This window comes from Herpailurus yagouaroundi, unplaced genomic scaffold (genome assembly GCF_014898765.1).
Source record: "Herpailurus yagouaroundi ecotype Mexico unplaced genomic scaffold, PumYag 183, whole genome shotgun sequence".
Lineage (NCBI taxonomy): Eukaryota > Metazoa > Chordata > Mammalia > Carnivora > Felidae > Herpailurus > Herpailurus yagouaroundi.
This window is the reverse complement of record NW_024412414.1, coordinates 1,679,749-1,707,628: the sequence shown is the minus strand read 5'-3', so window position 1 is coordinate 1,707,628 and position 27,880 is coordinate 1,679,749. Positions and strand designations below refer to the sequence as shown.

The following is a 27,880-nucleotide window of genomic DNA, read 5'->3' as shown; positions in this document are numbered from 1 at the left end:
TTTGTCAGGCTGCCTTCCGGTTTCGGTGCCGCGCAGGCGCGCCTGCCGAGCGTCGAGCAACCGATGGAGATGGCGGCCGCGGCTGGGTGAGGGACCGCAGAGGCCCAGAACCCCGGCGGGAGGAGCCGACGGGCCTGCGTGCCAGGGGGAGCGCGGCCGGGTACAGAGGGCCGGGAAGGGTCTGAGTGGCGGAAGCTCGGCTCACCTGAGGAACAGAGACGGGCGGGCCGTGCGGGTGTGGGAGGTATGCGGTTGTGGTGGGTGTGACGTGCTTGGTGGGAGATGTGGCTTTCGGGCCGTGAGTTTCGCCTGCATCGTGCTTGCGACGATTGGGCTCTGTGTGATTGTGTGGTTACGTGGGGGCGTGCACAGTTGTGTTTGGTTATACGGCTGAGGGTGCGTGAGCGGTGGTCTCCCGATTGCTTGCGTTTGGTTCCCTGGTTGTGTGAGGTTGAGGCGTTTGGGTTCTGAGTTTGTGTAGAGTCGTTTGTAGCGTTTGGTGTGGCGTCTGTGCGCCGTGTCAAGTTGTCATGTCCGCTCTGTGGGGTCGAGTCTTTCATGTCGTGTGTGGTTATGCGACCTGTGCATAATCGTGTTGAATTGTGTGGAGGGTGTTGTGCGCGGTCGAGGCCGTGAGGAGTGCGACTGTGGGATGTGTAGTCTCTGCGGCATGTAACCGTGTAGCATTCATGCTGGGCGTATAATTTCAGGATATGTAAGTATAATTTTTGTTTTTTACGTGGTGTGGGTTGAGAGGGGCTTGCACATGTTATGGTTGTGGGGTCTGCATTCGTGGTTTGTAGATTTATTTGGTTGTGGTGTGTGTTTGGTTATGCGATTTTAGAGTTCGGTCAGGCATGCATTCATTCATTCACAAATGAAGCTTTCGTGCGTTTCTTCGTGGTAGGTGCCAGGGAATGTGCTAGACCCTGGGGTAAGGTGGTGGGAAAAGCGCGTAGTCTCTGCCCTTACAGAGCTTAGAGCCTTCTGTACTTAGTTATTTTATGTACTCGTGATTATAAGTTGATACGAGCGCTGTCCCACGGGAGAATGCCTCAAGTGAGAGGCATTTCCTTGAGGAAGCAAGGTTGGGTTGAGATGTGAAGGGTGTGTGTGTTTGATTTGTGGTTGTTAGGGTGAGTGCCTGGGAAGGAAAGGAGCTTTTAGAGTCCCCGCATCCGATAACCACTTGCTGGGGAGGAAACTGGAACTGCTGTTTCAGTGACCGTCTGGAAAAGGGGCCGAGATCTGGGTGTATATGGTCATGGGGTTTCTTAGAGGGAAAAAACCAGGGGCCCGGTGTTTCATTTGCTTATTTTCTGGGTCATGGCTACCCTTCGGCTTTGAGGACCAGGCATTCCGTCCTCACAGGCCCTCTGAGCAGGCCTATCCGAAGCTGAGAGTCATACATTTCCTCTTACTCTCTACTGCGGTTTGTGACCACATGTTCTTGGGGAGAAATTTCTCTGCTTTTGTGGAATGGTTTTATCTGGATTCTCCCAAGGCTGGGTGTTTTTCTGAGGTGACATTGGAAGTGACTTTGGCATGGCCCAGTAAAAGTGAAAATGTAACCTATTAAGCCCTGGATGTCTTAAGCACTAAATCCTTTTATTTTTGAAGCAGTGAGAACATTAGGCTGGCTTTTCAGCTGTCATTTATTGACTTATAAAACCCACTATGTTCACTGTCGAAAAAGTACAAATATAAAACACAAAATAGATTTTTCTTTTTACCACTGGATTAAAAAAAATTTTTTTTTTTAACATTTATTTATTTTTGAGAGACAGAGAGAGAGAGAGATAGCACAAACAGGGGAGGAGCAGAGAGAGGAGACACAGAATCCGAAGCGGGCTCCAGGCCCTGGGTTGTCAGCACAGAGCCCGACACGGGGCTCAAACTCACAGATCGCGAGATCATGACCCGAGCTGAAGTCCGCTGCCTAACCAACTGAGCCACCCAGGCACCCCTTACCACTGGATTTTTAATGCTCCTCCTTAGACTAAGGTTGGGATTTTTGTTTGGTGTGGTTTTAGCTTTGCTTTTGTTTTTTAGGGCAAACACTATCTCTTTTTGTCCTTGCATTTTGAAACATTTTTATTTATTAAAAATTTTTTTTAATGTTTATTTTTGAGAGAGAGACAGAGTGTGAGTGGGGGAGGGGCAGAGAGAGAGAGGAGGGCAAAGAATCCAAAGCAGGCTCCAGGCTCTGAGCTGTCAGCACAGAGCTCTGTTCGGGGCTCGAACCCACAAACCGTGAGATCATGACCTGAGCTGAAGTCAGATGCTTAAATGACTGAACCACCCAGGCGCCCCACTCTTTGCATTTGTGATGTAAGTGTAAGAGCTTAGTATATGTGGTTGAGTAAATGACCAAGGTAAAGAGTCAAAAATTTCTGTGTGTGGGGGCGCCTGGGTGGGGTAGTCAGTAAAGCCACCGACTCTTGATCTCGGCACAGGTCATGATCTCACTGTTGGTGAGTTTCAGCCGTGTCGGGCTCTGTGCTGATGGCACAGAGCCTGCTTGGGATCCTGTCTCTCCTCTGCCCTTCCCCCAGTTGTGCTCTCTCTTTCTCAAAATAAATAGACTTAAAAACAAATTTCTGTGTGTTGGTAAGTACTTCAGACATTTCCTCAGTGGCTGAAGTGGCATACAAATTATGGAGTTGGACCAGTTGAAGTGCATGTTAGAGAACTGCCTGGGTTTTGTGTTTGCTTTTGAAGTTGAATTTTCTTATCTTCAGGAATCTGTGCTTCCTACTTCAGCGAGTTGCCATTGTCCAGTGATGTTCTCAAATCTTTGAAGGTTTTGTATTTCAGTGTAAGGGTTTGAGAAGGCAGTTTGTGTTCTGAAACTTGCAGTGAGCAAACATTAAATAATCTTGTTGAGCGTTGAAAAGAACAAAGAAAATTTTCAGTTGCTGCTAATTTGCCTCTTTTCTGTCCCTTCTTTCCTGTTTCAGAGCTTCTCCTACTCCAGAGAGGAAACCTCATCCAGAGCCATGATACCACTTTCCCGTCACCTGTGTGCCGCTTGGTTAAGCTAATGCTGTGAGAGCACTGGTCCCTTGTGGAGGAATCAAGCTGACTCTTGGCATGAGGGGTTGAGAGGGACACTGCTATGGCTTCTCTGGATGACCCTGGGGAAGTCAGGGAGGGCTTCCTTTGCCCTTTGTGCCTGAAGGACCTGCAGTCTTTCTGTCAGCTTCAGTCACATTATGAGGAAGAGCACTCTGGGGAAGACCGTGATGTCAAAGGGCAAATTAAAAGTAAGAGGCGTGAGTTTTTTGCCTATCCTGTTCTGTCCTTGGGAGCTTTAACTCATGGGATGGTTTTCATTAGCTTCCATGATCCCACCAGAAGGTGATAAACAATAGTAAATTAATAATAATAGTAGTGAACATATATCTAATGCTTACCATGTGCCAGGCATTGTTCAGAGTCTTCCCCATGAATTCACCTCATTTAATCCTCATGATACCTATCGGACTGTGAGACCCCATTTTACTGTTGAGGGTACTAAGTCACAGAGAAATTAGGTGACTTGCCTGAAGTCACACCGTGAGGCAGGGCGTGGCTTTGAACCTAATAAATGTAATCACTGTGCTCTCTGCTGTCTCGCTAGACTGTTTGAATTATCTAATTGCCAGCCTGTGAGGAATATGGAGTGGAATTTCTTTCCTTAGCTCTGAAAGTGGAGGCCCATTATATATCCATTACCCTGTTACAAATTCAAGCCTTCCTGCCATCCTTCCTCCTTCAACTATACCTTGTCCTCTGCAGCCCAGGAAAAGGAAGGTCAGAGTTGAAAAGCAAGGAGAAACAACTTAAAAAGTTAAACTTGGTTTTTGAGCTTCTCAGGCCTCAGGTTGTAGAGAGTCACAGAAAAGATTTTTTCAAAGCAATTTTAACCATGCATAGTGTTCATTTCTGGAATTGAGATTCTGACTCCTAAATATGATGCCAGTATTCTGGAACTTACTTTCCTAGTGATTCAGCTAATCTGCTTCTCCTAGCTGGCAGCATTTCTGAAGGCAGTGAGATTACAAAGGCCTGGATGTGTATTCACAATTCTGTGTTGGGTGGGAGAGAAGGGGATGATCATATATTTCTAAATGGACTTTGGCCTCCACATATGCAAGTCACATGCACCCTGTAATGAAATAGTCCCTCTCCATGTCTCACTTTTCAGAAAAAATTGTTGAAAGCTTTATCATTTATTACCTCTTTCTAACCACATGACAAAGTCAAACATTTTCATAATCCTGAGGGCTGTGATAAATGAGGTGTCTGTAGAGGCTGGAGCAGAGCCATAACTGTTAGCAAAAAAAAAAAAAAAGTTTTGTATTTTGTCATTTTCAGAGTTCCTTTATAAACATCGTTATTTCATTTGATTCTTCCAGCAACTCTGCAAGATGGTGGTTGGTTTCATTCTACAGAGAAAAAGTGAGGCTCAGAGATGTTGAGCAACTTATCCAAGGTCACACAGGAATTTATAGAGGTAGACTTTGACCCCAGGTCTTCTGTCACCTCTGAGTCTAGTGCTGCTCTTTCCATTTGGCATCACTGATGATACCAGACCCTGTGTTCCAATCACAGCTTGCCCTGCAGCTAGAATGCAAACAAAAACTGCTCATCTAAGTTTCCTTGGACAGCTGGAGCACCTCTGTGACCTTTAATGAGCATCTAGTCTGAGTGTCAGCTGTCATATACCGTGATGTCACTAAGACTTTGATGCTGGTGGGTTCAGAAGTTAGACAATGTCTTCATTTTCCTGTGGTAACCCATTTATTAGAGGAAAAACATTTAAGGTTACGTAGGGAATAATAGGTGTGAGAATCCACTTAAAGAGTAATAGAGATTTTATGAGTTGTGAAAGAAACTTGAAAGAATTCTCTTGTGTTTTTCTTTGTTTTCCCCCTATCTCTACCTCAGAAGAGCTAAGAAATTGAGTTAAGCATTTCTTTGGTACTAATGAGCATTTCTTCAGTCAGGAAGGATATCTTGCTTCTGTGGGAGTTTTCTGTGTTTTGGAACCAGGAAAGTAAAGTTTTAAAGATTGACATCAAAGATTTTTGAGAAGTCCTTTGAAAAGCATTTGGTCTTTTGGTTCTTAGACATTTTATGACATTGCTGGTTTTGTCAAGTGAAATATTAAAGCCAAAAGAGCAAACCTTGATACCAGGTTTTGGAGGTGGTTTAAGAAAGAAAATATAAACTTGTCATTAAGTGGTCATTGAGTTTGGGCCCCAGCCCTGCTTCAGCTTCAGTTTAGCACATGTACAGTAAGTATAAGAAAAGGTAATTGAAAATTACCTGTGGCTTTTGCTTTGTGTTTTTTTTTTTTAGTAGTTTTTTTTCCTCTGCTTTGTGCTTTTATTTTTTTTTTTCCAACGTTTTTATTTATTTTTGGGACAGAGAGAGACAGAGCATGAACGGGGGAGGGGCAGAGAGAAAGGGAGGCACAGAATCGGAAACAGGCTCCAGGCTCTGAGCCATCAGCCCAGAGCCCGACGCGGGGCTCGAACTCACAGACCGCAAGATCGTGACCTGGCTGAAGTCGGACGCTTAACCGACTGCGCCACCCAGGCGCCCCTGCTTTGTGCTTTTAAAGATATATGGGATTGTTCTTAATTGGCCTCCTCTTGAAGGGCTATACCTGGGAAGGTGGCCAGTGCGTTCTTCTATCCTCTTCTATCCTAAAGTGGTTAAATTACATGGACTTGCCTGTTTAACTGGACACAGCTTAGTTTTGTTTGCAGAAGTGAATTTGTGTCTGCTAACTCCAATTTCCTGTCTGCTAACCCTTTGTTTACCGTTTTCTGTTTTCTCTCCCCTATTGTTAAGAATATCATCTGGTGGACCTTATTTTTCCAGGTGGAGAAAGCCATCTCAGAGTGACCGATAATCAGGGAATTTGCTTATTAGCTTGACTGCCTAACAAAGACATATATATATATAAGCTTAACACTTTCTCCCTCTGCCTGCCAGCCCCTCCATATCTGCATTTCCCTAGAGTTTTGAAAAGCTTTGGTAGTTTTAGTTTTTTTTTTTTAACGTTTATTTATTTTTGAGACAGGGAGAGACAGAGCATGAACGGGGGAGGGTCAGAGAGAGGGAGACACAGAATCTGAAACAGGCTCCGGGCTCTGAGCTGTCAGCACAGAGCCCAACACGGGGCTTGAACTCACGGACCGCGAGATCATGACCTGAGCCGAAGTCGGCCGCCTAACCGACTGAGCCACCCAGGCACCCCAAGCTTTGGTAGTTTTTAATGTTGTTCAGGTAACAGCAGTTCAGAAGTCAGGGAATTCCATGAAGTAGTGATCTATTAAATGTAAAAGAAATTACATTTTGTGTTAAACCTGGTATTTTCTTTTTAAAAAAAAAATTTTTTTTTTCAACGTTTATTTATTTTTGGGACAGAGAGAGACAGAGCATGAACGGGGGAGGGGCAGAGAGAGAGGGAGACACAGAATCGGAAACAGGCTCCAGGCTCTGAGCCATCAGCCCAGAGCCTGATGCGGGGCTCGAACCCACGGGCCGCGAGATCGTGACCTGGCTGAAGTCGGACGCTTAACCGACTGCGCCACCCAGGCGCCCCAAACCTGGTATTTTCTACTAGATTCTAGTGGCAGTAAGGGATAGTCATCCAAGACTTAAGAACATTAATGAGAGCAACTTAGGATCAAGAATTCTTTTTTCCCACCAGTTGACTGTTCTCCTTCAACAGCAGGTCCTCTTAGCACAGGGGCAGAACCCCTGTTCTGTGGAGGCATAGTTTTTGAGTTGTGCTGACTGGGGAGAGCTGGGGTTCTCATTTCAGACAGATGGGGTTTCCACTTCCAGCACTGCTGCCTTATAAGCTCTGTGATCTTGGGTGCAGCAAGTTTCCCCCTCTTTGATGTCACATCCTCATTTATAAGTAGGGATACCACCTGCCTCATAATGTTGTGAGCATGAATTGGCCTAATGTATTTGAAAGCACTTTGTGCCTGGTACATGCAAGGAATCAATCCAGGAAACATTCCTTTTCTCTTGTTACCAAGTCTGGTTCCCTTTGCTTATGTTGTAGGTGTTATATCTGTTTCTTGAAGCTTTTTGTCAGTGTCAGCACACATGCATTCATTAAGTGAGTGGGGGAAGAAGAACTCTATGTACAGATAAGCATTATGGGGAGCACCAGCCCAGGTGTTGGTTTACTTCCATCCTGGAAGTAAATAAGAAGTGTTTCCTCATGAGTCCATAGAGTAAAAAAATTAATACTGTAGAATTTAACTTTAAAAACTTTGTTTTAATTGAAATATACTTTACAAATAAGTTTTTAAGTGTGCAATGCAGTAAGATTTGAAAAATGTATATACCCATGTAACCACCTCCCCAATAAAGATCTAGAAAAAAAAATTTCCATTGCCTTGGTCCCCTCATCGAATTTGACTTTAATACTTTTATTTAATTGGGCTCTTAAATTTGGCAACAACTAGTAATGTAGCTACATACTGGCTACATAAACCAACTTACTGCTAATACTGACTAGTGAATGGATGCCTCTGGGGGTTTATCATTGCAGTTTATTTGGGATCCAAAAATTTTCAAATGAAGTAAAGTCATTTCATCACTTTTTGTGTTTGAGATTTCCCTTGACTTTGTGCTAGATGTTCTTTGTCGACTCATTTATGGTGTTTGTTTGATTTTTCCAGGTCTTGTCCAGAAGGCTAAGAAAGCCAAGAACAGGCTGTTGAAACGAGAAGGAGATGACCGAGCAGAATCGGGGACACAGGGCTATGAGTCTTTCAGCTATGGAGGGGTTGACCCTTACATGTGGGAACCCCAGGAACTTGGTAAGAAATTCTGTTCCTTCATTCAGCAAATGTTTGAGCATCTTTATGTCCTAGGTGATGTTTTAAGAGTTGAGGAGGCATCAGTAAACGAGAGGCATCAGTAAACCAGAATTGTCTAAACTTCTCACGGTCCTTATGTCCCAGTGGGGGGCGAAAATGGACCAGAATGAGCCCAGCACCTGCTTTGTGTTAGGCACTGCATTAAATGCTTTACACGTGGACTCATTTAATCCCCACTGCACTTGATGGGGACCTTCCCAGAGTCAAACAGCTAAGCAGCTACAGAAATGAGATAGGAATCCAGGTGTTTGACATCAGCTCCGGCATTGACTTGGCTGTCTCCTCTCACGTAGTAGATTACCTGTCTAGCAAGAGGCACTCACTGATTTGTGCAACTTAATTTTCGAAACACATAATTATCATACCACCTACTGACTTTTAAAATAATCATCTTTTGAGGTGATGAAAATGTTCTACACTTTATTTCGGTGATGGTTGGTTGTACAACTCTGAATATACTAAAAACCATGGAATTTGTGTGCTTTAAATGGTGAATTGTATGTCCATGAATAATAGAGCTGTTACCAAAACTGCCACGTGATGTTGAACTAGCTAATCTTACATGTCCTTTAACTGTTGAATGATAACAAATTTAATATAACATTTTATGTCCATGCAATAGATAAATAATGATTTACTCATGAGGCTCTATTAACTTTCATATTTATTATCTTCAGCACCTTTCACAAAAGCTTTGTGAGCTGTAAAGGGTAGTGATGCTCATTCCCATTTACAGATGAGGAAATAGGCTGTATGAAGGGAACTGATATTTATCCAGGGTCATCTACGGTTTTCTTCTTATAGGGCCACTATGGAATGCTTCTTTTTGGATGAGAAAAATCTTAGAACTGCACTGTCCAATAGGATAGCCACTAACTACATGTGGCTATTTAGATTTAAATAAATTAAAATCAAGTAAAATTTAAAATCACTTCCTTAGGGACGGCTGGGTGGCTCAGTTGGTTAATTGTCCAACTCTTGATTTCAGTTCAGGTCATGATCTCACGGTTATAGAACTGAGCTCTGAGTTGGGCTCTGTGACAGTGCGGAACCTGCTTGGGATTCTCTCTTCCCTCTCTCTGCCTTTCCCTCAATCGTTGCCTCTCTTTCTTTCTCGCTCTCAAAATAAATAAACTTAAAAAAAAAGTCATTTCCTCAATCATACATTAGCCACTTTTCAAGTGTCCAATCTGCACCTGTGGCTAGTGGCTGCCAAAGTGGAGAATGGAAACATTTTCATCATGGGGGCGCCTGGGTGGCGCAGTCGGTTAAGCGTCCGACTTCAGCCAGGTCACGATCTCGCGGTCCGTGAGTTTGAGCCCCGCGTCAGGCTCTGGGCTGATGGCTCGGAGCCTGGAGCCTGTTTCTGATTCTGTGTCTCCCTCTCTCTCTGCCCCTCCCCCGTTCATGCTCTGTCTCTCTCTGTCCCGAAAATAAACGTTGAAAAAAAAAAAATTAAAAAAAAAAAAAAAAAAACATTTTCATCATGGCAGGAGAAAATGGCTTTAAAAATAATAGTATACAACGTAACACTGTTAATTATACTTACATAAAAAAATAAAATTAAAAATTTCAAATCAACATGTTGTACACCTAAAACTAATATAGCATATGTTAATTATACTTCATTTTTAAAAAATAGTAATTATACATATGAGTTAATATGAAAGTATGTAGGAAAATTTGTGGATTCTTATTAGCTTTTCAATAGCCTGTTTTATGATTACCAGTGTTAAATTATCAGAACAATTTTCTGATTAATTTGCCTGTTTTCAACAACCGACGAAGTCAAAATTGTGGAAGGTCAAGAGAATGGCAGATTTTAGAAGTTCATATTTAGGTCATCCCTAGGAATTTGAAATTAAATTTAACTAGATGTTAGAGAGTATGGTAGGGGAGAAAAGAACGAAGATGATGCAGAGGGTAGCATGTGAGAAGCTCCAGGTAGGGTCCAAGGTATAAATGAACCGGCCATGGTTGAGAAGAGGAGGGGGACTGCGTGCTGGGGGGGTGGGGCCAGGTGCAAGGGGAAGGGTTGGTGTTTTGGACGAATATTTCAGATCTGCTGAGACAACAAGCTACTTGATTCCATTTGTGTGAGAATGTTCATCCTGGGTCTTTGCTGCTGGACTGAGCAAGGTATCAGTTTAACTGGCTCCTCCTGTGGCATCTGTTAGCATTTACATTTTGGGGACTATTTTGAGAAAGACTGTTTTGATTCTGATGAAAAACCATAGTGTACCAACTTTGGAAAGTACATAAAAGTATGAGAGATTTTTAAAAATTGCCCATAATGTTAGTGTCCTTTTTACTGAACAAAAATTCATGTGCCAGACAGCGCTCTAAGGGCTTTATAAATTTTAACTTTTTAATCCTCCTAATAACTCTGTGGAGCGAGTACTATTCTTATCCCCATTTTATAGATGAATGCTCCCAAGTTACAGAGATGTTAAGGAACTTGTCTAAGGTCGCACGATGTGTGGCAGAATTGAAACTTGAGCACAGGCTGGCTCCGGTTCAGGCTCTTATCCACTGTACTCCGAGGTCTCTGGTATTGTACTCTGTGGCCTCCAAGGTAACCATGGTTAATTAACATTTTAGCAAATTTGTTTCCATTTGTTTGTCTTTGAATTTTTAGTAAGACTCTAAACTAGAATTTCTACTTGCGTGTAAAAGTCATTGAGGGTAAGTAGCAAGGGAGAGGGGCTCTTTCATAGGAATGACAGGTCATTTGTCTCCCCATCTCCTCTCCTTCTAGGTGCTGTGAGAAGCCATCTTTCCGACTTCAAAAAACACCGAGCTGCCAGAATTGACCACTATGTTGTTGAAGTCAATAAATTAATAATCAGGTTAGAGAAGGTAAATTTTGTTGTTTTCAAACCTTTTTTTTCTGCAAGTGTAACTTTTCTGGGAGAAAAGAATTCTATTTCTACAGTGTGTACCATGTATGTTGTATCTATCTGATGCTGGCAGAGAAACGCCCCATCTAGAGCTCACCTAGAGAGGTGCAGAGGACCTGCTTGGGCAGGTCTAGCTTGGGCTGGTTTTATTGAAGGAGACGGCCCCAGTTGACAGACTTGCCACATAGCCAGGCTTTCCTTTTCCTTTCTCTGAAGCCTACTTGGCTGTTGGAAAACCTTTCTGCCTTCAAATTATTTCCTCTTTTGGGTGTCCCAAGTACAAACACGCAATGGGGCATGGTGTGTGATACTTGATAGCAAACTGAGAAACTGGTGACAACGTTTGTGAGGACTACTCAGCCAGGGCCAGTGTTAGTGTGGGAACTTCTTAACTGAGCCTTCTTGTCCTGTAGTACCAGAGTGCATCTTCAATACCGCAGTCATCTTTTTTTTTTTAATGTTTATCTATTTATTTTGAGAGAGAAAGAGAGTGCGTGATCAGGGAGGAGCAGCAAGATTGGGAGAGAGAGAGAATCCCAAGCAGGCTCAACACTTTCAGCATGGAGCCCCGATGTGGGGCTCGAACTTAGGAACTGTGAGATCATGTCCTGAGCCAAGATCAAGAGTCAGACACTTAACCAACTGAGCCATCGAGACACCCTAATACCACAGTCATTCTATTCTGTTCTACTCTGACCCTAGAAATGCTTGCTGTGTATGACCTGGATTGTGTCGTGGGCATGGTAGCACCTGTAGGACAGAAATATGTGGCCAGTTTCATTGTCCAGGAGGACTGTGGAGAATCAGGAATTCTCCATTGCTTTCAATAGCCACACCCACCACATCTTGGCCTACCCCTGCTTATTGCTTAAATGGGGAGCTGACAATAAAGAGATTGGAATCAGGTCACGGAAAGGGAGCTGCCTTCCAGATGCAAAGCTAATACTCTGTCTCATGCAAAATTGCTTTTGTGGCTTTGTGGGGTTGGTGATGACAAATGAGACTTGAGAAATGAAGATGTGCAAATTCCTGCTTGATGCCTTTTGCCTGTGGAAAGTGTGTACATCACCTGTTTAACTCTATTTGCACTGTTTTCTCTTTGTCAGCTCACTGCATTCGACAGAACGAATACCGAGTCTGCTAAGATACGAGGTAACTCCAGAATTTTGCTCACATTCATTCTGTTTATCTTTCTTCCTGATCACACCTCTTTTTTAAAAATGGCTTGTTTTTCTGTTTGATTTTTGTTTTGTTCTTCCCAAAGCAATAGAAAAGTCAGTGGTGCCTTGGGTCAACGACCAGGATGTTCCTTTCTGTCCAGACTGTGGGAATAAGTTCAGCATCCGTAACCGCCGCCACCACTGCCGGCTCTGCGGGTCTATTATGTGCAAGAAGTGTATGGAACTCATCAGTCTCCCTTTTGCAAGTAGGTAACGTGGAGGCGGTGCCCTGGACCCTGATCTCCTCTTGTGACTACCTTGTTTGCTGATCACCACTTAGTGATTTTTTGAACATTTTTGTCTGAGTTAATGTTCTATGGGATCTTCATCCATTCACTTACTGATTCCATGAAGCCTGCTATAGGCTAGGCACTGCCAGGGCCCAGGGATACAATGGTGGATAACAAGGGCTGGCAGACTTTTTCTGTAAAAAATCAGATGGTAAATGTTTTAAGCTTTGTGTGCTACAGGCGGTCTCTGTGACATTTTTCTTTTTTTTTAAATTTTTAATGTTTTTATTTATTTTTGAAGGAGAGAGAGAGAGAGAGAGCATGAGTGGGGGAGGAGCAGAGAGAGAGGGAGACACAGAATCTGAAGCAGGCTCCAGGCTCTTGAGCTGCCAGCGCAGAGCCCGATGTGGGGTTGGAACTCACAAACTGTGAGATCATGACCTGAGCCGAAGTTGGAGGCTTAACTGACTGAGCCACCCAGGTGCCCCTCTTTGTGTTTTTTTAAACAGCCTTTTAAAAACCATACTTAGCTCAAGGGCCATACAAAAGCAGGCTGGTCTTGGTTTGCAGGTCATGTTTGCCTACCTCTGGTCTTTAAGACATCATCCATTCTCCCAAAGGGTCTAGCATCTAGGAGAGGATACAGACTTACAAACAAATAATTGCTTTATAAAGAGGTAAGTACTATGAGAGACATTGTGTCAGACACTCAAGAGAGCTGACCCAATTGTGGTCAGCCCTGCTTGGAAGTGGAGCTTGTAAGAGAAGGTCTTAAAATATGAGTACCAGGCTGTCCTTCCCTTTGAGGTTAAAGTCACAAACCGTTCACTGTCATATAGAACAGACTGTAACGTCATAATATGAGAGACAATGAGTGCTGGGGAGATCAAGAGCATGGATGTTCAGGTTTGGGAGGTGATGTTCGAGAAGAGCCTTTAAGATAATCAGGATTGCAAAGAGAGCAGGAGGGAACCTGGGTAGAGTGAAGAGCAGGAGCAAAGCTGTGGAAAGGCCCTGGGGAAGGTTAGTAGATGAGCAAGTAGAATAGTTGGGGGAGTGTAGAAGACACATTTGAGAATTATGGGGACGGTGGCTACAAGGTTTGCTTGAACCAGAGGATCAGAACTCTGAGTCTCAGCTAGTTAAAAGTTGTTAAAGATGATATCCTGGGCTTTGGGCCAGTTCTGGGACATTTAGTGTGGTTTTGCAACCCTGGAGAGTTCTGCTAACTCTGCATGTGCTGTTGGCTACAGAGCATCTGGGCAACATGGGGCAGAAGCAGATGTTTCCTCTGTCCAGTTCTCACAGTCAGCAGGCACACATTACCTTGATACCTTCCCTTTCTCGCTGAGACTGACTTTGTGTCTCACCTGAGACTTCATAAGCTATGTTTTTGGGACACTATTCACCTTTCTTGTCTTGAGCTAATTAATCAGCATTTACTGGGCAGCTGCTATGGGGTAGCCCTGTTGCATATATCAGGTTACAAGTATGAAAGGGCAATTCCTACCATCATAGAGTCACAGATTCATAGAACAGCCCTGGGTATACATAGCACTGTCATACTGGGACAAAAGTGGAGAGTGCTCTAAGAGGGATGATATGGTAGGAACTGATAGGAAGGGCAGATTTTTTTTTTTTTTTTTTTTTGTCTCAAGGAATATAGGGCTTCCTTTGTCTCAAGGAATATAGGGCTTCCTGAAGGATGTGCCATTCGAGCTGAGCTTTGGAAAGGGTAGGAGTCAGATGTTTGGAAGCGGGGAAGTCTGTCAGGACAGTCTAGGGATTGGATTGGTTGGAGGCAGAGCAAATGGAGGAGGGCAGTTAGGGTCAGGTTAGGAATGGGCCTCAGAGCCTCAAAGAGACCTTCCTAGACTGTGTGGCGCTTTCCTGGCTGGCAGTGAGAGTCTCTGCCACCGCAGAGCCTGATCCCAGGACGGCAGAGGTCTGGTGCTTCTTGCCAATAGACACAGCCTGTATCAGCACCTGTGGCACTCCCCTCTGTTGTGAGCACTAGGGTGATTGGAGTCTGCGGGCTCACTGCTGCCTGTCCTGTGTTGTGCTTTACAGATAAGCTTACCAGTGCCAGCAAGGATTCCCTGAGCACCCACACCAGCCCCAGCCAGTCACCCAACAGTGTCCATGGCTCCCGCCGGGGCAGTATCAGCAGCGTGAGCAGTGTAAGCTCTGTCCTGGATGAAAAGGATGACGACCGGATCCGCTGCTGTACACACTGCAAGGACACGCTACTGAAGAGAGAGCAGCAGATTGATGAGAAGGAGCACACCCCCGACATTGTAAAGCTGTATGAGGTGACTCACTGTGTGTGGTCCTGGTCTGATGCAAGATGCAGATTTGGCTGTTAATTATGTACACGCCTGCACATTTTGGAGATGCTTTGGGAAGTTGTTCCTCTGAATCACTTTTAGTCTCTGCCAAAGGGCTATAGTGTGATTTCCTAGCTAGGGCCCTGGGTAATTCACAGAGTCATTGGGGGTGTGTTGCAACAACCTCATTCCGTCTCCCTTCCTTGCCTACTTGAAAGCAGGAAGTTGGAGACTTTGGTGGCCCAGGGGCAAAAGGAAGAAGGATGGTTGCCGTGGGGTGTGGGCAGGATTTGGGGGTGAGGGCAGAAGCTGGAGCAGGTGGTAAACAGTGGGCCAGAGGAGTCCTGGGAAACTCACTTGGAAGCTTCAGGCTTTATGAGTTTGAGTGACTGCCCATGAGCATAGAGCTTCCCCTTTAAAAAAAATTTTTTTATGTTTATTTTTGAGAGAGAGACTGAGTGGGAGAGGGACAAAGAGAGGGAGAGACACAGAATCCGAAGCAGGCTTCAGGCTCTGAGCTGTCAGCACAGAGCCCAATGTGGGGCTCAAACCCATGAACTGCGAGATAGAGCTTCCCCTATTAAGTCCATTCAGTTGCCTCAGCTGTCGTTACCACCAGCAGTCCCAAAACACCATTGGTAGATGCTCACTTTGAGAGGAACGTAGTGTAATGAAAAATGGGATTTAGTGTCAGCCTGGGGGTGAGACTGCCTCAGCCTCCCAGTGGCCAGGGGGACCTGCAGGCCAAGGAGAAATTGCCAAGTGAAGGTTTCGCAGGGAGGTGATAGGAGATGGGGAGGAGATCAGCCTGGGCAGCAGAAGCAGCTCATGCACAACCCTGAGCAGAGAAAGAGTGTATAGGTCTTCTCGACTTACAATGGGGTTACATCCTGATAAACCCAACCAAAGTTGAAAATATCCTAAGTCAAAAATGCATTTAATACATCTCACCTACTGAACATCATAGTTTGGCCTGGCCTTAACCGTGCTGGGAACACTTATATTAGCCTCCGGTTGGGCAAAATCCTCTAACAGAGACCTATCTGATAATGAAATGTTGAGTGTGTCCTATAACTGTTGAATACTGTACCTGGAAGTGAATAACAATGCTTGTAAGGGTATTGGGTGTTGACCCGCGTGATCGCATGGCTGACCTGTAGCTGCTGCCTGCTGCCCAGCTTCGCGGAGGGAGCGTCAGACTGCATGCCACTAGCCCGGGAAGTGATCTAAATTCAAAGTCCCAAGTACAGTTTCTGCTGAATGCCTATCAATGCCTCACACCATTGTAGAGTTGAGAAATCATAAAGTCCAATAACCGTTGTAAGTCGGGGACTGTCTATATATTGTCTGATGATCACTGAATGGTCACTGTTAGCAGTTCTGCAGGTCATAATGGCTGTGTTTCTGGAGTCACCATGAAAATACTTAGACTTCTACTAGAAATGGTGTTAATGAAACCCTGTGCTGAGCTGCAGATGTAGCCATTATCCATTCTGTGTATGGAGTTCGTGACCTGATAACTCATTTTTGTAAATAGCCACTGTGCTTTTCCTTCCTTCATCTTTGAAGTGAGCCCTGGCAATGCCTTTTGCTAGTATCTTTCATCACCTGGCAGAGGAAGAATGTAGCAACCAGTTCCTTTCGTCTGCCTTGGTAAACTCATTGGCTTGTGTCCTGGAAGGCCTTGCTCCCTGCAAAAACATCCGGTAAAAAGTTTTGTTGTCACTTTCCTTCCTGCAAGATTTACTGCTTCTAAAGGAGGTCTGTAAATCAGGAAATTGATAACAGTAAAAACAAACAAAAAGCACTCTCTGCATATTTCTATATTATAAAACTGTACGTATTATTTTTTTTTTAATTAAAAAAAATTTTTTTAAGTACGCGCCATAGCCAGTATGGGGCTTGAACTCACAACCCTGAGAATAGGAGTTGCATGCTCTTACTCTTACTGACTGAGCCAGCCAGGTGCCCTGAAAACTATAGATTTTAAATGCCTCTCTATTGATAACAGTGTAACTTTTCTGTACCTTGAAAGCACCACTCACTTCTTTTTTGTTCTTAGAAATTACGACTTTGCATGGAGAAAGTTGACCAAAAAGCTCCTGAATACATCAGGATGGCAGCATCATTAAAGTAAGCTATTCCTCTGTTTTTCTAATTCAGTGATGACTGTTTTCTTGCCTTTAGGGCAGCCCCTCGGTAGCTGAAAATGAAAATCTTAACTCTGGCTGTGCTTTTCTTCTGTGAGCAACTGTGGAGAATCTTTGTCATATCTGTATAGTCCCATGTAGCCATGTTCAAGTGACTCCAGTCATTTTTCTTTTTAATTTTTTTTTTAATGTTTATTTATTTTTGACAGAGACAGAGACAGAATGCGAGTGGGTTGGGGGCAGAGAGAGAGGGAGACACAGAATCCAAAGCAGGCTCCAGGCTCTGAGCTGTCAGCACAGAGCCTGACGCGGGGCTCGAACTCACAAGCTGTGAGATCTTGACCTGAGCTGAAGTCGGACACTCAACCGACTGAGCCACCCAGGCGCCCCGTGACCCCAGTCATTCTGATTGAGCAGGTTCATAGGTCCCACTGCCGAGTATGGCATCTGGAGGTGAGCAAGGACAGTATTCCTCATGCACCTGCCTAGCTAGATGCTACTTCAGGGTGGCATTGAGGTGTCAGGACTTAGAGCAAGCATTTCCTTTAGAGCAGGGATTGGCACATTTTAGCTAATGGGCCAAATCCAACCTGTCATCTCTTTCTTTTTTTTTAAAATTAAGATATAATTCAGACACCAAAAAATTCACCCTTTTAATGTGTACAATTCAGTGGTCTTTAATATATTGTACAACCATCATCACTGTCTTAATTCTAAATCATTTTCATCAGTCCAAGAAACCCCATACCCATTAGTAGTCACTGCTCATTTCTCCTCTCCCTGGCAGGCACTAGTCTGCTTTCTGTTTATGGATTTGCCTATTTTGGACATTTCATATAAACGGAATCATAAATATATATGATCTTTCATGTCTGGCTTCTTTCACATAGTGTAATGTTTGCAAGGTTCACTCCTGTGGTAGCACATGTTAGTGTTCCATCCCTTTTGTGTGAATGCGTTTGTATGGATAAACTGCATTTTGTTTATCCATTAGTCCGTTGATGAGCATTTGGGTTTTTCCACTCTGGCTGTGATGAGTAATGCTTCAGTGAATATTCATGTATAAATATAAGTCTTTTTGTGGACATACAATTTTATTTCTTTTGGGTATATATGTAGGTGTGGGGTTGCTGGGTCATATGGTAACTCTAGGTTTTAAACTTTTTGAGGAACTGCCAGACTGTTTTCTTAAAATGATTGCGCCACTTTATATTTCTACCAGCAGTGTATGAGGTTTCAGTTTCTCCATATTCTTGCCAACGCTTGTTATTGCCACTTGTTTTTATAAGTAAAATTTTATTGCCACGTAGCCATGCCCATTTGTTTGATTATAACTACAAACTACAGCAGCAGAGTTGAACAGTTGTGACAGATACTATCTGGCAAAGCTAAAAATGTTTATTATCTGGCCCTTTACAGAAGAAATATGCTGACATTTTCTTAGGAGCATTGCCTCTTCTGTAGGTTAGTGATATGTGAGCTGGAGTTTGAAGTGCTACCATTAGAATCGGATCCCCACAGTCTTTCCCCAATCTGCAGGGAAGAAAATTATGGCATCCAGTGCTTTCGCTTTGAGAATTATCTGCCTTTGTTTTTATTTACCCACTTACTGTGGCAATATGTTATAGTGTCCCCACAAGCAAAGCTTGGCTTTTCCTTCATGACGTCAGTGACTACGTTCTAAGTCTATCGTGTGGGTCTCACATGAAAAGAAAATTAACCTTTTCATTTACAAGGTCCTTAAGGAATTTCTTGACTTATGAGTCTGTAAATGTCTGACTTACAAAATACGAATGGCTAAACCCAGTTGGTTTGTGGCAAAAAATATCCTTTCCCTTGCATGTCTCCCTGCCTCTGCTGTTGCTTCAGGGCTCTTCTTCCAGTCCCTGTTCCCTCCCCCAGTGTTTGCCAGCCCACAGGGAAGGAAAAGAGAGGTGGGAGGGAAACACAAAAGAAAGAAACCATTGCAGACCACCTCCATTCCCCCCAGTCCTAGCACCTGGATGTCTGTAGCCTCTGGCAGAAGACAGTGTCAGGGGAGGAAACCCTTGTTTCTCCAGCCCTCTCAGCCTCCACTGCGCCTTCTCTTCTATTTGCACCTTCTGTACCCCATTCTTCCTCTTTTCATTCCAAGAATGAAGAACAGCAGGAAAGGACACATTTTCGTTTCTACCTGCAGTTCACTGAGCAATTTCGATCAGTGGAGCATATATCCTTCCTGTGAGTAGGTTGGGAGAAGCAGCTCAAGTCATTCTGGTATATAGCTCCCCTAAATGGAGACTCGTTGGCTTGGAGCACCTGTCTCCTGCTCTCTTCCTCCCTGGAACTTACTGGAATGAACACCTTCCTCCCTCCTGTGCCCATTGGTTTGAAATCCTGACAGGATTATCTTCTTCCTGGATCCCAGCAGGGAGAGCTGTGTTCCTGGCGGTCTGAGCTGGCACTAAACTTTGTCTCATGATGTTGTTACCCATGGGGCTCCTGTCCCCGAGTCTGTTGTTTTTCTTGCTTTGTGCCTCAGACACGCTTGTGGGTTAATGGGCCTCCCCATCCAGCTGGGGAACTGCCATTGCTCAACGTGTTTCCAGATGTCTAACTCTTAGTCCTTCTCCAAAGATTGGTTCTAAAGGGCTTTAGGTGAATTTTACTCCCTCATTCATTCGATGGATATTTATTGAACACTACCTACGTGCCAAGTGCTATTTTAGGTGTTGGGACTGTAGCAATGAACAGTGAAGACCGTGTCCACTGTTATAGAGCTTCATTATCTTGGGAGCACAGGCCATAACCAAGTGAAAAAGTCATGAACAAGATAACTCCAGACGTGATAGGTGTTCTGTGGGAAACATGTTGGTTGATGTGACTGAAACCTTGGGAGTGCTTTCAGATTTGGGCCAACCTTGTTATTTTCCACATGACTTGGAGATACCAAGACAAAGTGGATGCATCCTCAATTCTGGTCTGATGTTCTTTTTGCAAACTATGCAGTTTGAGATGATGAAACCACCTTATTGGATCCTCTAGTTACAGCACACACCAAGATTTTTCCAGCTCACACTTTCTCGTAGATGATAAACTAGGTCAGCGCCTCAGTCCTTTCTGTTCATTTCACTTAAATTGCTGCTGCCTCAGAAAGGGGGGTTGAATGGCCATTGCTGAGGCTGCATTAATAGCTGCAAGGTCTTCTGAAGTGTTTCTGTTTTCAGTGGACATGGATGAAGCTTGGCCATGTCCTAGTTCCTGAGGATATAAAAACGAAAAGCCATCATTATTGCACTTGGATTTTGGGCCTGATGGGGGTGACAGACTTGTAAATGAACAGTTCTAAGATCACATGATGACTGCTATTGTTCCTTGGAGTTAAGTGGAATTAAGCCACCTCTGGCCTTCTCTGAAGTCGCCTGCTCCACCCTGGGTACTCCTCCCTTCTTAATTTGGAGTCAAAGTGCTTTTCTCATGTAGGGAACAATTGTTCATGAGACCCAGAGGCATGGGGCAATTGATCTAATGCTGTGCTGGGTATCACTAGGTGTTGAACGGTCTCCCTGCGTAGTCTGAGTGAGAAAAGCCAGGTGCTTTTTCCTCTGATGTGGTGTAGCCAACTTATTTAGTAAACTACTTCATGTATCTTACTAGGTATAATGAAATTGTTTAGGGAAAGTAGGCTGAAGTAGATTCATTTGCATTTATTTTGGTGACGAGTGTAAGAGCTAGTCCTTAGAGGCCTAGGCACAAATCTGTTCCTGTGGTATCTGCAGACTAAAAGAACAGAAAGCAGCTTCCACGTGATTAGCACTTATATTTAGAAGAGGAATGAGCCCTGCATTATATACAGAAGTCTGAGATAATACCGCTTGGAGAGAATTAGCTGTGTCTACCTTTGTAAGGCCTTAAATCTTTAGAGCCCTTTTACACAATGCTCTCCAGTAAGCGTGATGAAACTTGGATTAAACATTTCTGTGATTTCTTCTTAGTGCTGGGGAGACCACCTACAGTCTGGAACATGCCGGTGACCTTCGAATAGAAGTGCAGAAAGTGTATGAGCTCATAGATGCTTTAAGGTAAGGTGATGTTTGACTCGCTGCCTTGAGTGGAGGAGATACGGTTTCAATGAGGGGGGTGGGTGGCTGGCAGGCCTGAGCTCACCCGGAGTCCTGGGGAGTATGTGTGAGGAGCCAGCTGAGGGTAGGCACCAGCTGTGGCTCTCAACACGTCTCAGTAACTTGGTTAAGGCTTCTAATGTTCCTTATTATTAAAGAAATAGGAACTGATTATTGACACCATCTTTGTGCCAACCATTGGTTGTATCCACATCTCATTTATTGGACCAAAGTTACCCGGTGTGGTAAGGATTAATATGCTCATTTTGTACGTGAGAAAATGCACCACAGCTGGCAAAGTGGTGGAGCCAGGATAGGAAGCCAGATTCTTTCTGCTGGTCAACAGTTGCTTTTTAACCATGGACTTGCTGTTGGGGTTAAATCAGCCCTTTGAAGTGTAGAAAGTATAATGATTTAGAGGGAGAACTGAGATGGGGCAGCCTTGTCCATCTGTCTGTGCAGGACTGGCTATGTAATTTGTGGACCTAGTGCAAAATGACAATGCAAGTCCACAGTAGGGATTATTAGGAAGTTTAAGACTGTGACAGCAGAATATTAAACCAGGCCCTGGCTACTCCCTCATGAAGTTGGCCCTACATGTGTGGCCAGTCCCTTAATGGGTGAGTGTTGGTTGTTTACCCTGTGCTGTGTTGGGGGCCTTCGGTACAACCACAGGGTAAGAAACGGGCTTTGCCTTAAAGGACACTTCGTGAAGTCTTTAACCTGTTTCCTCCACGGATGGTTCTGGCATGAAAGCCTGGCAACTCAGAGATTGCTCCCTTGTTTCTGGGGCTAGAAATGCTTGTTACATTGATATGTTTGTTCCATTTCAGTAAGAAGATCTTAACCTTGGGCTTGAACCAGGACCCTCCACCACATCCAAACACTTTGCGGCTGCAGAGGATGATCAGATACTCAGCTACGCTTTTTGTGCAGGTAAAGCCATCTTGGGGTGATAGGAACGTCTCACTTGCCTTCCCTGCTTTTCTGCCTCTCAGAAGGCAGACCGTGCCAAAGGCTTATTTCCTATTTGTACACTTACTTTTTAAAATTATAAATACAGTCATGTCACACTTAGAGAAAAATCTGGACTACAAAGAAGGGTAGAAACTTCTTAATTCTATGTCCCCAGGACCATGACACATCATTCTGGCATATTTTCCTTTTTTTTCATTTGTATTTGTTGTATAAACACTTACGATTAGTACATATTTGCAAATTTATGTTTTCTCTTTTTAACACTGAATTTTGTATCATAAACACTTTTTACATAGTCTTTGTTTAAATAGCTGTCACTTGAATGGCTACAGAATATGACTTTGCATGCACCATCCTTTACTCACTCTCCTTTCACCGGGTATCTGATAGATTCCCGTGTTTTGCTTGTATGAATACTGCCTGACAGACATACTTATACATGCCATTTCTTCCTCAGGATGAGCTCCTAAGGGACTCTTCCTGGGCCATTGCTTGGGAGGAGACAGCTGATTGTTCACAGACTGACTCACCCTGGGAGGTTAGAGCAGAGTTGTTTCTGCCTCAGCACACCTCTTGGGAGAGCCACAGTGAACCACCTCTGGGGCTACATGATAGGGTGATCTACTAGAGCCCTGTTGGCTTAGTTTTCCAACACCGTATTGCAGAGAAGTGGGCCCTTTGTCCTTTTTTTTTTTTTTTTTTTAACGTTTATTTATTTTTGAAAGACAGAGACAGAGCGTGAGGAGGGGAGGGGCAGAGAGAGAGAGAGGGAGACACAGAATCCAAAGCAGGCTCCAGGCTCGGAGCTGTCAGCGCAGAGCCCGACACAGGGCTGAAACTCACAAACCACAAGATCCTGACCTGAGCCGAAGTTGGACATCTAACTGACTGAGCCACCCAGGCGCCCAGGCCCCTTGTCCTTTTGATTAGTGGTGTATTCAGCAGTCATGCGGTGAGTGCCTACTGTGTACCAGGCAGTGTTCTAGGTGCTGGGTGTCCTGCCATGAAAAAAGACACTCCTGTTCTTGTAAAATTTACTTTCTAGATGGGGATAGACCAGAAGTAACTAAAATATATAGCTTAGAAGATAGTGAGAAGTGCTGTGGAGAAACATAGAGCAGGGAAGGGATAGCGGGCGTGTATGGGGCTCAGATGGAGGCTTACAAACAGACTTCATTAGGCTGATGTTCTTCCTAAAAAGATTAAAACATAAAATTGTCTGTGGCCTCCTACAGGAAAAGTTGCTTGGTTTGATGTCACTGCCAACCAGAGAACAGTTTGAGGAACTGAAAAAGAAAAGGAAGCAGGAAATGGAGAGGAAGAGGATCCTGGAGAGACAGGCAAGTGAAATGCTGCTGGCAGCCTCTTGGGCACAGAGGCTGCCCCAGGCTCCCAAGGGGTCCTCTGTGAGGTCGTGGTAAACCGCAACTTCTCGTGCTCTCCCGTTTGCATCTCTCTTCTGTTCTTTTCTGGCCTCTCCTCTGTAGATACCAGAATAGTTGTTTTTCTCCCCAGGTCAGTCCTATATTTCTTCAGAGATTCTGCTGATTTTCTCCCATCCAGAATACCATGGAGGCTGCCAGTTCTCCCTGTAGCACAGATCTCAGGGGACCCAGAGCTCAGGGAGCTCCTTGTAGAACGCTTTGGAAGATGCAACATTAAACAGAATAATGTGTGCATTTAATATTGGGTGAGATTCTAGTGTAGACGAGTGATACTAGACCTCACAGGTTTAAGACCAGCATGTGGCCAGTGAATAATCTAAGATAGAGAAAATCTTATCCCTTAACTTACTATTATTTATGAATTTATTTTTGAAAGCCAGGCCATGTGCCTCCTCTCCCCTAAAGCACACAAAGCATGATCTGACTTAGCAGTTGGATCCCTGAGTCCTGAGGTGGGCAGTTGGAGTCTCATCAGCACAGGGGCGGTGGGACCGTAGGGGCAGCTGATGGTATGGCTGCTGTCAGCCTGGTGACTGTGTTTCTTTCCTTCGGCTTTGGTGTCTCCCCAGGCTGCCCTGGAATCCCAGCGAAGGCTTAAGGAACGGCGGAGTGACCTGGCGCCTCGTACGGCTAATGGGGAGGTGGCGTCCCTTCGAGGGGGGCCTGCCCCCCTGAGAAAGGCTGAGGGCTGGCTCCCGCTGTCTGGAGGTCAGGGGCAGAGCGAAGACTCAGACCCCCTCCTTCAGCAGATCCACAACATCACATCATTCATCAGGCAGGCCAGGGCCGCTGGGCGGGCCGACGAGGTGCGCACGCTGCAGGAGAATCTGCAGCAGCTGCAGGACGAGTACGACCAGCAGCAGACAGAGAAGGCCATCGAGCTGTCCCGGAGGCAGGCCGAGGAGGAGGACCTGCAGCGTGAACAGCTGCAGATGCTGCGTGAGCGGGAGTGGGAACGAGAGCGGGAGCAGTTCCAGGCCGCATCCCTACACACACGGACTCGGTCCCTGGACTTCCGAGAAATCCGGCCTTTCCAGCTGGAGCCTGACAGGGAGCCTCGCACCCACCTTACTTATGCTTTGGATCTAGGCTCTTCCCCAGTTCAGAGCAGTGCGGCTCAGAAGACTCCTTCGCCCGTCTCAGCTCTCGAGCCGTTCAGAGTGTGGTCTGGGCCCCCAGCCTTTGGCCAGGAACCCCTCCCCCAGAGCACCGTGTCACAGCAGAGTGAGCTGGCCTCTCTAAACCCCTTCGAGGAGGAAGACCCCTCCAGCCCCACAGCAGACGGCACTACCAGCCCTCCGGCTGCAGAGCCTGCCTCTGGCCCTTCAGCCTGTGTCCTCAAAGAATACAATCCTTTTGAGGAAGAAGAGGAGGAGGCCGTAGCAGGGAATCCCTTCACTAACCCAGACAGTCCAGCACCCAACCCCTTCGATGAGGAAGATGAGTATCCCTGCCCGAGGCCCTCAAGCCCTCCTGTTCCTGGCAACCCGTTTGAGGAAGCCACCTGTACCAACCCCTTTGAGATGGACAGTGACAGTGGGCCAGAGGGCGAGGAGCCCATAGAGGAGGAGCTCCTTCTCCAGCAGATTGATAACATCAAGGCGTACATTTTTGATGCCAAGCAGTGTGGCCGCCTGGATGAGGTGGAGTTGCTGACAGAGAACCTGAGGGAGCTGAAGCGCACCCTGGCTAAACAGAAGGGGGGCACTGACTGACCCCACTGACCGTGGGCAGGGCATCTTTGGGCCCAGGGCCTGGCAGGAGCCTGTGGAGCAGGGCAGGGCTGGTGGGCTCAGCGGGCGAGAGGGAAGGGGGAAGGGTAACATCTAAGGTGTGCACACAGGTTAGGGCAGGGAATCTGCTGTTTCGTGCTGTGCACTTGGAGGTTTTTCCACTACAGGTGAATATTAGTAAAGTGGGAACCAGAACAGGAAGAATAAGCATTCATTTGCTGTATTTCCTGGGTTGGTTTTTTGTTACTTGTTTTTTGAATTGGGTTTTCCCTTTAGAAGGGATTTTAAATTTTCATTACCGACTATAACTAAATGCAGTTCTGCTGGGCAGTCTTCGTGAGTCCATGTGCTCCTGCCTAGTCTTTGGTCCTTATGCAGTATTATAGGGAAGCCTTAAATAGGGCACTTTGTTCAGCCAAGACAGACAAGGTGGATTCATTTAAACCTTTCTTTGGTCAGACAGAAGTCTGTCCCTATTAGGCTTCTTTCACCTGGGGCTTCCTCTGCCCTGCTGGGCACATCCCAACCCATGCAGTAGAAGGGGAGAGGTGCTGCATGAAGGCAATAGTTTAGACCCAGGAGAGCCCAGCACCTCTTTTTAAGAGGAGGTGGCAGGGGGTGATGTTTCACCAGGGTGTTTCCATTCAATTTAAGTCCTTGGTTGTCTGTTTCAGGAAGTTAAACTTCCAGTCCTGGCTATCACTGGGTCTGACCGTGGGCTGTTCAGAAGATGGGAGTGGTTAACTTTTTGGTTGATGGAGGCAGTAGTCTTTGGGAGAAGAGTGTCTACCCAAATGTTACTCTGTTGGAACTGAATAACTGATGGTATAATTGTCCCAGAGAAACCTCCCTCTAGAGCTTTGGTGAAATTATTCTGGCCTGGGCTTTTTCAGAGGGCCCAGTCTGTAATTTAGGATTGTAATCAGGAAGCTTTTGTGGGACATTGCCAGGACAGTGGAAACTTCCTTGAGTCAGAAGATAAAATAATTTTCAGGGCAAGTTGATCAGCCTTCTTCCTTTTTGGGTCATCCTGTCCTGATCTGGGCACCAGGGAGGTATTTTCCTACCAATGTTTAGTATTAAGAAGTGGAAATGTTTGAAGAGGCACAAGCCAGGATCATTCTGGTAGCACCACACTACTTGAATTCTTCATCAAGTAAGGGCAAAAAGGGAAATTGTTACTTTAGCTCTGGTGCTTTGGTTTACAGGAATGTAATCCTTACCTGACGTCTGACATCATGATACCCAAGTGTGCTCAGCTCTAGGTAGAGTTCCTGCAATTAGGCTTGTTGATTAATAAACAATAACTGACCACTAGTCACTTTATATCTCTTAACTAACTCTGGGTCATACTCTCACTGGTTACAGGTGTGAGAGCTGAGATTCCTTTTGTTACCTTCTGGGAAGACCCCTGCTGGTCTTGAGAATGTTTGAAAAACATTGTGGTTTAAAGCTGATCTGTATTTGTGTTGACACTAGTCGCATTTCTTTAGCATCTGTTGGATTTTTGGGCTGAGTGAAAAGATCCTGTATAGGGGTGTGGGAATGGGAAGTGGGTGGAGGGTGTGTGGAGGACACTGTTCTGTTTGCAAACAAAGGAATATGAGTGGATTGCTAATATCAGCCAGTTACCAGCCTTGCTGATTGTGGTGGGGGTTGGGAAGTTGGCAACCAGGTCTGTAAGATGTTGCCTGGTACAGGCACCTTTCTTCCTTCTCATGCCCTTCCCGCCGTTATCATGGAGGGTTTCACAGATGGTTGGCATGCTCCCTGCTGCTCAGTCTGTCATTGCTCTCTGATTGAAGAGGAGGATACTCTCTGCACCAAAAAGCAGGTAGTTCCAGAAGCTAAATGCTGCTTTCCGTCATAATTACTTTTCTTATGAAAATATATCTCATAATTAGCTGGTGATTTCAATTCAGACTAGTTTACTGAACATACCCTTTTCCTGAAGTCAACCCAGGTAGCAATCTGTAAGTAACTAAGAGCATTAAGAACCACACACTTAAAAAGTTAAACTTAAAAACAAAACAAAACAAAACACTGAATATACTAAACCAAACTAAAACCTTCTGATGTGATTGAATTCTTCCATGGGTATATTCTTCCATTTAATTCTTCTATGGCTATATTCTATATAATCATAGACCTGACAGGAATTAGAATTCTCTATCCCTAACGTTTCCCAGAATTCACACAGGCACAAAGTTGGCTTTATAGAGATGAGTTATCATCAGGGTAAAGATGGCCTATGGGTTGCAACCACAGCTTCAAGTTCTTACCTCATGTGGATATTTTACTCTTCCTGCAGTCTTTCAAGGCAAACCACTCCATCTCATGAGAAGATGAGCAAGTTCTTTTTTTTTTTTTCTTAATTATTCTTTTTAGTAATCTCTACATCCAACATGGGGCTTGAACTCATGACCCCGAGATCAAGAGTCCCAAGCTCCTCCGACTAAGCCAGCCAGGCACCCCAAAAGTGAGCAAGTTCTTGATGCGGTGTTGGCAGATCTCCTTAGACAAAGATCATGTATGGAAGAGACTTTGGGGATTCAGATATCACATGAAGTTGGCCTTTGTTTTCACACCTTGTTTGTATTTTTCCATGTCTAATACACTAAGGACATTTACTAATAGTACTTGCAGCTCAATGTGTCTTTGCTGTTCAGATACTAAAGTGTACTTCTGAGTCATCATGAGCCAGGTGGTAGGTTGGACATTGGCATAATTAGATGATGGTACTCAAAGGGAGAAGCTGGTCTCTTTGCCAGGTCACAGAATGTGGTAGCAGATTGTACGGGTCATTTGATGGTGACAGCTTGAGGGTCATTGGTTTGCATGCACTACTCTGGGGCCTTGTATTGGAATCTTTTTTTAAAAAATAAAATAACAGATGTTA

General features: G+C 44.9%; 1 protein-coding gene across 4 annotated transcripts; it reads left to right on the top strand.

Moving 5' to 3' along the window:
* Positions 1 to 27,880, top strand: RBSN (rabenosyn, RAB effector). 4 transcript variants are annotated; one of them, XM_040491897.1, is made up of 12 exons: positions 1 to 86; positions 2,961 to 3,266; positions 7,698 to 7,838; positions 10,657 to 10,757; positions 11,905 to 11,950; positions 12,063 to 12,224; positions 14,319 to 14,560; positions 16,638 to 16,708; positions 20,700 to 20,786; positions 21,659 to 21,761; positions 23,039 to 23,143; positions 23,818 to 27,880. In XM_040491897.1, the coding sequence occupies exons 2-12, from the start codon at positions 3,119 to 3,121 to the stop codon at positions 24,961 to 24,963; spliced, it is 2,352 nt and encodes a 783-aa protein (XP_040347831.1). In that variant the 5' UTR covers positions 1 to 86; positions 2,961 to 3,118; the 3' UTR covers positions 24,964 to 27,880. The 4 variants fall into 4 exon arrangements, with proteins under 4 accessions (XP_040347831.1, XP_040347830.1, XP_040347829.1 ...); XM_040491896.1 differs by having other exon boundaries at positions 37 to 160; XM_040491895.1 differs by having other exon boundaries at positions 44 to 244.

Bases quoted from the DNA above. Each gene is read 5' to 3' on its own strand.
- RBSN (XM_040491897.1), top strand. From the start codon at position 3,119: ATGGCTTCTCTGGATGACCCTGGGGAAGTCAGGGAGGGCTTCCTTTGC. The intron at 14,561-16,637 runs GTGACTCACTGT...TTTTGTTCTTAG, and splicing joins ACATTGTAAAGCTGTATGAG to AAATTACGACTTTGCATGGA. The intron at 16,709-20,699 runs GTAAGCTATTCC...ATTTCTTCTTAG, and splicing joins AGGATGGCAGCATCATTAAA to TGCTGGGGAGACCACCTACA.